Raw genomic sequence first — 10,844 nt, 5'->3', positions numbered from 1 at the left:
ACTGGACAACCACACACACACTCAGATGATGTCAACGATGTCGGGTATGTCCGGTGGTCTACAGTACATGGCACATACTAGCCACGACTGGGTAAACAAGTAAGCACATCACAAACCATATCGCTTGAGCATCCTGTCGGTAATTATTTCCTGTTTGATGAGATGAGTTTGCATTGCGTTTGAAAATGTAGGAAACAAAAGTTTGCCAGAGAAGAGTCCCAAGATGACGTCAAGAAACTTCTGGATTTCTTCGAGAATATGCAGAAGATAAACCCAGAGTTGATGCAGATAACTGTATAAGAAACGTCTTTTGGGCCAACGCAAGTTGCAAAGGATCGTATGAAGATTTTGGAGACTACGTTACATTTGACACGACGTATAAAACTAACAAATTCCACATGCCGTTGGGAGTCTTTGTGGGAGTGAACCATCATCTACAGAGCACCATATTTGCTGTTGCCCTCATGCGAGACGAAACAATACCATCGTCTGAGGTGTATGAACAACAAGCTGCCAATCTGCATGCCCACAGGTACAAAAAAAACACATGCATACTTACGTTTGTTTGGTGCACTTATATTTCTTCCATCTATCTTACACACACACAAACAACTTAATAAAAAAACACTATTTGTGCCTTCTCAGACCAGTGTTCTTCGATGAAGGCAACATTAAAAACTATCCTCCCAAGTACTCTGCATAAGTTGTGTCGGTGGCATATCATGAAGAAGTACAAAGACCACCTCGCCTTGCTGTATAAGGCGCACGAGAAACTCAAAGATGACCTCAATGCGGTGCTGAACCACCCACTAATGCCGTAAGAATTTGAACGAGCATGGAAGGACCTCATTCAGAGATACAACTTGCAAGACGATGAAGTGATGAATTCGGTGTGGGATGACAGGCACGAGTGGATCTCGGCTTACTACAAGGAAATTTTCTGTGCTCGGATGACTTCCACACAGAGAAGCGAGAGCATGAACCGCATACTAAAGAAAAAGATTGTCACAGAGAAGCATGATCTCCATTTGTTTGCCCAGCAGGTCGACAAGTGCATTCAGACCAGGAAGGCCGTCGAGCACAGAGAGACAGTAGCAAATGAGGTAAACAAAATGTCAATAAAAAACTGCTTAAAATATAACTACAAAAACAAACAATTTTTTCATTTCTCTGGTTCGTAACAGTGCATTTCTGATCATGCAGTCAGAGGTAAAGATAACAACCCAGTTTGGGTTCGAAGTTCCGCTATCAAAAGTGTATACAAGGGAAGTGTTTGCAGATTTCAAAGAAACACTCTACCGTAGCACTGCATTCAGAGCAGAACGGTGCCTTGAGAAACTAACAAAGTATCTCGTACACCACTACAACAGATTGGATGCATTTGACTGGGCAAGGCATAATGTCCAAGTGGTCGCCGATGAACAGAATGGTGTCTACGAATGTGAGTGCAAACTTTGGACACACACATGTGAGACTCCTATCACAAAAAATTCTAGTTTCTGATAGTCATGCACGAAAGCTCACTTACTGAACTTTAAAAGTCCACATGCATGACTAATTCACAAAACCAAATGAAGTTCACTTCTTTAAAATGAACAAATAATGAAAAAATGTGTTTATTAATTTCGTGGAGTTCACTTACAAAACAAAGAAAACATGTGTTGTCTGCAGGGCTCTTTTGCTTCCATGTGTTATGCATGCTTTCTCACTTGAGAGTACTCAAGATTCCTGAGGTGTACATCATGAAAAGATACACCCGTAACGCAAGATCAGATGCGACGTTTGACAGAAGAAACTATGAACAAACAGCACCAGATGGAACCTCGCTTTTTTGCCGTAGAAAATTGCTGACAGAAATAGCAATGAACCTTGCAAACAGAGCGACAAGGTCCGACGCTGGGTGCCACAGAGCGTTGTCTGGTATGAGGGCACTGATCGAGGAAGTTGATGTGCTCAACGAAGAAGAAGAATAAGCAGCAAAACTAAAGCAAGCAGAGAAATCCCAGCATGACAATAATGCCGAGCAAGTAGAAAATACCGAACACAGCGGAACTGGTGCTATCAAAAAAGAAACAATTCTTCCACCTCCTGTTTCGAACACAAGAGGAAGGAAGAAAGGGGCCGACGCAACCCAGAAAAAGGTTGCATGCAAGGAGAAAAATGATGACAAAAATAGTAAGCCACAGCCTGAGCTGGACAGTGATGGTCACCCACTGGGAATAAGAAGGTGCAAGACACGTAATGAAATCAGCGGCCACAATTCCAGGACATGTACAAAAAGACATGAACAAGAAAAACGAGGTCATGGCGATGCACAACCAAACAGAAATTCCACTCACAACACTAAGAAATGGACGAAACCGAGACGCTGTAGCATCTGCAAAAAGAGGAAGAGACACAATTCAAGAACCTGCCCCAAAAGAACAAGATCAGAAAATGAGTAAGACGAATGCGATGAAATCAAAGAAGAAGATGGTGACACTACTGAAGAAGAAATGGCTTATGAAGAAGCAGATGAAGAAGAGGAGGAAGAAGAAGAGAGTGAAGAGGACGAAGAACATGAAGAAACTGAAGAAGCAGTGGCTTATGAAGAAACAGATGATGAAGATGAGGAAGAGGAAGAATAGAGTGAAGAGGACGAAGAACATGAAGAAAAATGCCAACAAGACTACCACAAGCGAATGCTGCTGTATAGAAACAATCGAGAACGACACCACTTTCAAAAAACAAGGTAGGAGCACGAAAGGATGCAGTTCACAGCGCTGGAAAACGAAAGCCACCATCAACAAGCAAGCGGGGAGCAAGGAAGGATGCAGTTCACAGCACTCAAAAACAAAAACCGCAATCAACAAGCACGAGGGGAGCAAAGAAGGATGCAGTTCACAACACTGGAAAACGAAAGCAGCCATCAACCAGCACGCGGGGAGCAAAGAAGCATGCAGTTCACAACGCTGAAAAAGAAAAGCCGCCATCAACCAGCACGCGAGGAACTACAAACACAATGGTGCAAAGACAAGAACAAGCAACACCGCCACGGAAAACAAAAGAAAGTGCGACATTAGACACGCTCTAGTCACCGCGGAGAAGCAGCAGGTTAACGACCATATAGATGAACTTCAATAAATTAATCATATGCATAGCTGTTTGCTTATCTGTATGACTCATGTATCAGTTTAAATTTTGTGTAAACACAAATTTCCCGCTGACTATGAGTTATTCAACTAAACCATGTAAAGAGAAATGGTGTATAGAGTATACCATATATATAGCAGTCTAGAGTAAAACTTTGACACATTTTGACCCAAAAACGATGAAAAAATGCAGTTAGCTCACTGGCAGCATGAAGTTCAGAATAATAGTTGAAGCGGTTCAGATCACAAAAGTGCTTATTACAAAACACATCAAAAAGATGAAGCGTTCGACACGCAAAAGTACTTATTACAAATCAACCTCATAACCTTAACCAATCATGTCAAACGTGATTCTAACCGTACGATCCTCGAGTTCAAAGAAGTTGAGGACAACAACTTGCTCAGACATCAGGCCACTATCAATGACAAATTCCTTCCACCCTTTCTGCAGACATAGCCGCCCGTCAACGCCTACATGGTACTTGGCTGGTTTAAGCTGTCCAATACCAAGAACAACTTGGAGAATTCCCTTCTTCTTGAGCCGGAGATACCTAACAGCTCGTTGGGGAATTTTCTACAAAAAGGCAGTACAGATTAAACGAAATCTAATGTGCAGTGCAGAACTTGCAAACAAGAAGTACGCTTATAACTATTATGAAGTTATCGAGACTACCTGCATGTAGTACACAATGTACAAGCAGGGAAAATTGTGGAAACTATTAGTTCTCATCTAGTATCTAAGCAGTTCACATATTGTAACCATGCAAAAAAACACGAGCTCCATGCACACAAGCAAAAAAATAAAAACAAGATATAAGTACAAAGTGCAGTACACTTCAATAGAACAAAATAAGTGCATTCCTATAAAACTAGAAGTTCAGACTAGTATGGAATTATACAAAAAAATAGAAAACACAAAGAAAAAAAATCAGATCAAGCGAAAAATACCATCTTGTAGTGAGTCTCCACATCTGTTGGCGTAAGCTGATGGACAAAAGGACTTGTGCGGCCAAGGCCACGGCGAAGCAGGGCGGAATAGAACTCAGAAACGTTGATGTGGCCCATATCCAATCCTTCTGTGAATACTGTGCCATATGCAAGCTGCTCCGCTCGCCCAGCTCGACACAATACCTTCCCCCCACGACGAGTACGACGGGCCTGCGAGCAAGCTGAGCAATCGCAGTGCGTCCGCACACCACAACCATGGCCGCAGCAGGAGAGATTCGCGCAGGGGACTGGAGCCATCGCAACAAAAACCTAGAGAAGGAAAAAAATAAAGAGAGGCTAGAGAAAGGAGAGAAGTTGCGGCTAGAGGAGAAATGAACTGCAAAGGAAGGGTAGAAGTTGGCCTACATTTGTAGAAGAGGAATACAAACAGGTCAAAATTGAATATTAAAGGGAAGTTAATGAAAGTTATGTTACCAAGAATGAAGGACAATTAATAAAGGTTTATGTTACCAAAGAAAAAGTCTTACCAGGAAGTTCTACACAGACTCTGACTGCACAAATTCCAATGAACTAACCGTAGATCATTAAATAATAATTCTCTAAAAAATTATAATCCACACACCATTTTATGTGTGTAGTTCCCCAAAGTCTTACCAGAAAGTTCACTATATGTGTGTATGAAGTGCAGTACATGCTCAAAATGAAGCACAAGAGAAGCACTTTCGCGCAGTGCACAAAAGGAGAATTAGTGCACCTGATGCAGTACTTAAATGTAAGCCATGCAGTCCGCAGCGTTGGCATAACCAGTCACAACTTTAGCATAAAGAAGCATGCACGCAGTGCAAAATGTGTACACCTGCAGCACTGGACCATGACGAATGCAGTGCACATAGAGGCAACAAAGCAGTGCACACCCGTACACTAGAAAAAATGATACATAAGAGGGAAGAAGAATAAAGAAAAATGCTATCCATGCAGTGCACAAAAATGTAGCGCAAACATGTGTAGTACGGAATGCGTGCACATGTAGTACAGAACCCTGATCAATGCAGTACACGGATGTTTTGCTAAGAAGTGCACGCACCTACATTGAAAAAACACATAAAATAGAAAATACAAAGAAAAAAATTGACCTCCACAGGTGCATTCGGCCCTAGCCAGTCTCGTAGTAGGTCCGCGCCACCGTAGGCGAGCCGTTCTGAGCCACGATGCGTGGGGCCGGGTGCACATGGGCCCACAGGACATACAGCATAAAGCAACGAGCGCCGTGTATAAGCGCCCAAATAAGTAACCAGAGGAGTTCGATATGACTGCCTCACCAGCGCTTATAAACAGGTCGGGCGCGTCTTCCGCGGGCGAGGTGGGACGAAACATTAGGCCGCACACAACGCACCGGGAACCAGCCGTGCTCACAAGCCGACATGGGCCCAATGCGTCTCCACTCCACGAACACAGGCCCAACAAGGCCCACTAAGAAAAAACAATAACTTCAAAAAAATGGGGGGGGGCAACCCCCTACCGCTCCTGTACCAGGGACTGCAGTAAGTACAGGCAAAAAAACAGATGCAGTACGCAGCACTAGAAATATGAACACGGAATAGAAGACAGTGAAAAAAACTCATAAAATTGCGGAATACATTGTACTTTATTCAGGGGCTGCATCAAGGACACGCTAAAAATACTGTGAATACTTACCTATACACAGAATGCAGTTCTCCATTGCACACGATGCAGTGCGGAACTGTAATCAATGTAGTTTCATTATCACGCAAGATACATATAAACGTGACAAAATGCCCGTTCGCACAGATAGTGGTGGTTAAAAAAATTTACTGATCAAAAATAAAAAAACCACGTTAAAAAACACCACGTTCGCATACAACCACCCAATCGGAGCGGTTCCATGCCACAAGCCTAGGATCACAGACGCAACACCAACCCACGATCTCCACAAACCGCATCGTTAGCGAGATCGTGCAGTTCATCCGATACGGCCATCCCACCTCGCGCCCTCCCTTTAAATTCAGACCCTTGCCATAGGCCTTCTCATCCACAACAACACAAGTATCCATTGCACTGCCACCAAATCGCTCCATCACATCCATCTCCACGCAAAACACCAAGCCCTACTATCGGCAATGGCGTTCGCCGACGAGTACAAGGATGTGAAGGGCCACAGCAACACCAAGTTGCACATCATCCACACCAACGGCAAGAAGTAGATGGCGATCACCCTTGCGCAGTACGAGCGCCACCTCAGCCTCCAGCGCCACAAGATCGTCGGCATTGATCTCGAGTACAACAACGAGCCTGAAGCGACGCAGAAACCCGCCCTCTGCCAACTCTCCATCGGCAAGAAACACCCGGTGCTGCTCTTCCAACTGAGCGTCGCTGAAAGGTGCACAGTCTTCGACAACTTCCTCGCCGACCCCAGGTACACCTTTTCAGGCTTCTCCATTGACGGCGACAAAACCAGGCTAGAGCGCGTCAATCTAGAGGTAGCCAACTTCGTCAACATCTAGAAGGAGTGGAGGGTGCCCGAGGCAACCAAGGAGTTGGACTCCCTTGGAGACGTCTCCGGCATGCTCATCGACGACTACTACAACAACATGAAGAAGAAGATCACCGACGACGAGCACAAGCGCTGGGCCACCCTGCCTCTGTCCATGAGGCACATCGAGTACGTGGCAAAAGACGCCTACGCAGCATACGAGATATGGAACCGCATCACCCTCACCCAGGACGGGCTTCGCCGTGCAAAGCTGGAGAAGGAGGAGCCCCACAAGAAGCGCGCGAGGAGCAGCTGGGGATGGGGAGATGCTAACTAGTGAAGAAGAAGATGGTGCCGGCCAAAGAGCCAACAATGCCAGTGTCGTTTTAGAATTATCATCAAATTTGATTTATGTTGTTTGCTTATGTATCGTTAGTTTGATTGTGATCATTTGCTTTTGCTGAACTTAGTTTGCTTGCCATGCAGAATCGCTTGTAATGATGTGAACTTTGATTATCTTAGATTGCTTTCTGTTGAAATTAGTTTGCTGATGATGAACTTTTCGTACAGAATGCCTGTGATAATTTGTTTTTTGTTGTTTGCTTATGAATCATTAGATTCGAGCAGTGCACAAAACGAAAATAAGATGCAGTGTGCAAATAGAACGCATGCAGTGCAAATTGTGTACCAATGCAGTGCAGACCCTGTCGAATGAAGTTTACACATACCCAACGAAGCAGTGAACACCCCTAAATTTGAAAAAAAAAGAATACATAAGAGCAAAAACACAAAAAGAAAAAAATGCGACCTGTATATGTAGTGCGGAAATATATGAACCTGCAGTACAGAAACATAATCAATGCAGTACAGGTATGTTTACTAAGCAGTGCACTCCCCTACATTGGAAAAAAGATTACATAAGGGCAAAAACATGAAAACAAAAAATGAGAACTGTACATGTACTACGGAATGCGTGCGCATGTAGTACAGAACCCTGATCAATGCAATGCACGGATGATTTGCTAAGCAGTGCACGCTCCTACATTAAAAAAATGTAGTGTGGAAATATATGAACCTGCAGTATAGAAACATAATCAATGTAGTACAGGTATGTTTACTAAGCAGTGCACTCCCCTATATTGGAAAAAAGATTACGTAAGAGCAAAAACATGAAAACAAAAAATGAGACCTGAACATGTAGTACGGAATGCGTGCACATGCAGTACAGAACCCTGAACAATGCAGTGCATGAATGGTTTGATAACCAGTGCACGCCCCTACGTTGAAAAAATACTTAAGATAAAAAATACAAAGAAAAAAATTGACCACCACAGGTGCATCCGGCCCCAGCCAGTCTCGTAGTAGGTCTGTGCCCACCGTAGGCGAGCCGTACTGAGCCACAACGCATGGGGCCGGGCGCACATGGGCCCACAGGTCAGAGAGCATAAAGCAACGAGCGCTCTGTATAAGCGCCCAAATAAGTAACTAGAGGAGTTCGATACGGCTGCCTCGCCAGCGCTTATAAACAGGTCAGGCGCGCCTTCCGCGGGCGAGGTGGGACTAAATATTAGGCCGCACACAACGCATAGGGAACCAGCCGTGCTCACAGGCCGACTTGGGCCCAATGTGTCTTCACTCCACGAACACAGGCCCAACAAGGCCCACTAAGAAAAAACAATAACTTAAAAAATAAAACATCAAAGAAAAATGAGAAACATTTTTAAATGAATAACAACAACAAAAGAAAATGTGCGTGGGCACTGCCAGAAACTACAGTTCGCTATTAATATATAAAACGCAGAAAGCCCAAAGTCAACATACAAATGCAGTCCGCGACGCCAAACAATGCAGTTCTCCACGTGGAAGCACGAAGTATTCTTTTTTCTGAAATGCAGTTCTCCTTCTACTGCATTGCAGTATGGCTAAAATGAAGAATGCAGCCCTGTTAGTTAAGCAAAGCAGTCCATTATAAAATAAAGAACTGCATGAAAGAACTCCATCAAGAAACTAAATGTGCATACATCTGTATCAATCCTAATCCGATATAATTCAGTGCACGAAGAATAAATTTCACTTCCATGCAGTACACTATGTGGACATACGCAGTTCTGTCCTGATAGCAAAGAAGTGCACTTAATAGGAAAATTCACCAAAAACACAATCATCACATTTTCTGACAGTTGCGTGCATACCTGAACAAGTCATGAAAAAAGAGGACATGACGTTCCGGATTTCCAACGCACTAACAGAGCCTCCTCATAGCAGAACCTCTCTGTAGTTGCCACGTAACTAAAAACAGAGCCCCACCACGCTACCACCCCACTCCACCTCTCCCACGTCCTGTCAAGGAGAGCAGAGGAGAAAACACAACTGCTTCGTACCCCAAAAAACCCCATTGCATCTTCTTCTCCACACTTCCTTTCACCAACCTCTTCTCTCCAGAACAAACACGAGAGAGCAGAGGAGAGTCATGGTGGATGCACCTCTTTACCAGCAGCGCCGCAGGTACACCAGGGAGCTCCACGATGTCAACCTCCACGGCAACCACAAGCTCCACGTCGTTTGCACAAGCAAGGGTGAAGACGTGGACAAGATGCTGTCCACGCTCAGGAGGAAGCTCGGCGGAATGCCCGTCAAACTAGTCGGCGTTGATGTCGAGTACACGCACTACGTGAAGCCACAGCGGGCAGTAGGTCTCCAGCTATGCGTAGAAAAAGAATGCCTTGTCTACCACATCTCTGCAGCTAAAGACAGGTCAGAATAACTATCAATCTGTACTATTGATTGTCAATATTGATTTTAAATTTTCTTCACTGCAATCGCCAATATTTAAACTTTGGTTTTCATTTTTGAAAAGCATGGCATATGAATTCATTGACAGTTTTCATCTGGCTCCATGTATGTCACTCATGTGTTCAATTCTTAAATTATATGATCTAGCAATACACACAGTTTTATTTTGTTTTACCAATTACAAACTATTTGACTGAACAATAGAAAACCGCAACATTACTATACAAAACATGTATGAAATTCAGTTCAAGAATACAATCATGCACAAAACATGCATTGTTTATGCAATGTATTATCAGATTTACTAGTTATGCTGAACAAAGTATTAGCAACTACTCAATGCAACAGATTCAGATATTCATATTGCAGTTCAGTTTCAGAAAAAACAAAAAATATTGGTACTTCTAAGAAAATAAACTATATTTACTCTATACAAACATCTTGTAGGCCAATGGAACTAGAAAAATTCCTCATGAATGGTGAGTACACCTTCGTCGGATTCGCCATTGAAGGAGACAAAAGCAAGCTGAAGCTATCTGGTTTGGAGATCAACTCCGACAACTACATTGATATTCAGGTGGAATGGAGGGACCCATACAATAAAAAGAAGTTTGACTCTTTGGCTGATGTTTCCGGCAGGATGATAGACATTCACTAGCATGACATGAAGAAAAATTTAACCGCAAGGAGGACCATAGTCTGTGGGCATTTTGCCCACTACCAGAAAAGCTTATCAAGTATGGAGCAATAGATGCATTCGCAACATATGAGTCATGGAGAATCATCTATGATGTCATCATGGGAGTGGACAGGGCAAAAAGAGACAAAGAAGCAAAGCAGAAGAAGAACAAGGCTGTAATCCAATACAGCAACTAGAAATAATTCAAGGCTATGTTTAGTTTCACTTTACTTTAGTCGTTGTGTTGTTCTTTGTTTCATGTATGCAAGCTTTTCATTATGTCCATTGCTTCATATCGAACATTTCTTTTGTAAAAACAATGTCATTTTAAAATTATCATTAAATTTTATTTCTGTTGTTTGCTTATGTATCACAGTTTGCTTCTGATCAATTGCTTTCGCTGAAATTAGTTTGTGTTAGAACAAGTATCCAGAAAACTTTGAAAAATTTAATGTGTGATACCAAAACATACTATTCACATACAAAACATATTCAAAAACAACGTTAAAAAAATTAAGTAATCTGACTACAACTCATACCTAAAAAAGTAAGATTAATGCAGTTCACAATGCTAAAAAATAAGCATTATACATTTGTACACATGCAGTCCACAAAAAGTAATTATAGAAAAAGAACATTAATATTAATATTTATAAAGAAACGTGAATACAGTTCACATAAAAAATATAAGGCAGTTCACAAAGTGTATACATGAAGTGCAGTACATCCATAAATGCAGAACGAAGGGGCTGCAGTAACTTTCGTTCAGTGCACAACATACAGACTTGGTACGCGCAGTGCA

At 42.7% G+C, this 10,844-nt stretch overlaps 1 protein-coding gene across 1 annotated transcript; it reads left to right on the top strand.

Moving 5' to 3' along the window:
* The first annotated feature begins 9,040 nt into the window (after positions 1-9,040).
* LOC109737930 (uncharacterized) lies at positions 9,041-10,021 on the top strand. The gene is made up of 2 exons (XM_020297048.1): positions 9,041-9,324; positions 9,811-10,021. The coding sequence occupies exons 1-2, from the start codon at positions 9,041-9,043 to the stop codon at positions 10,019-10,021; spliced, it is 495 nt and encodes a 164-aa protein (XP_020152637.1).
* Positions 10,022-10,844: the final 823 nt, after the last annotated feature.

This window comes from Aegilops tauschii, chromosome 4 (genome assembly GCF_002575655.3).
Source record: "Aegilops tauschii subsp. strangulata cultivar AL8/78 chromosome 4, Aet v6.0, whole genome shotgun sequence".
In the NCBI taxonomy this organism is placed as follows: domain Eukaryota; kingdom Viridiplantae; phylum Streptophyta; class Magnoliopsida; order Poales; family Poaceae; genus Aegilops; species Aegilops tauschii.
Note: the sequence above shows the minus strand (reverse complement) of the source record. Positions and strands in the feature narration are given on the sequence as shown.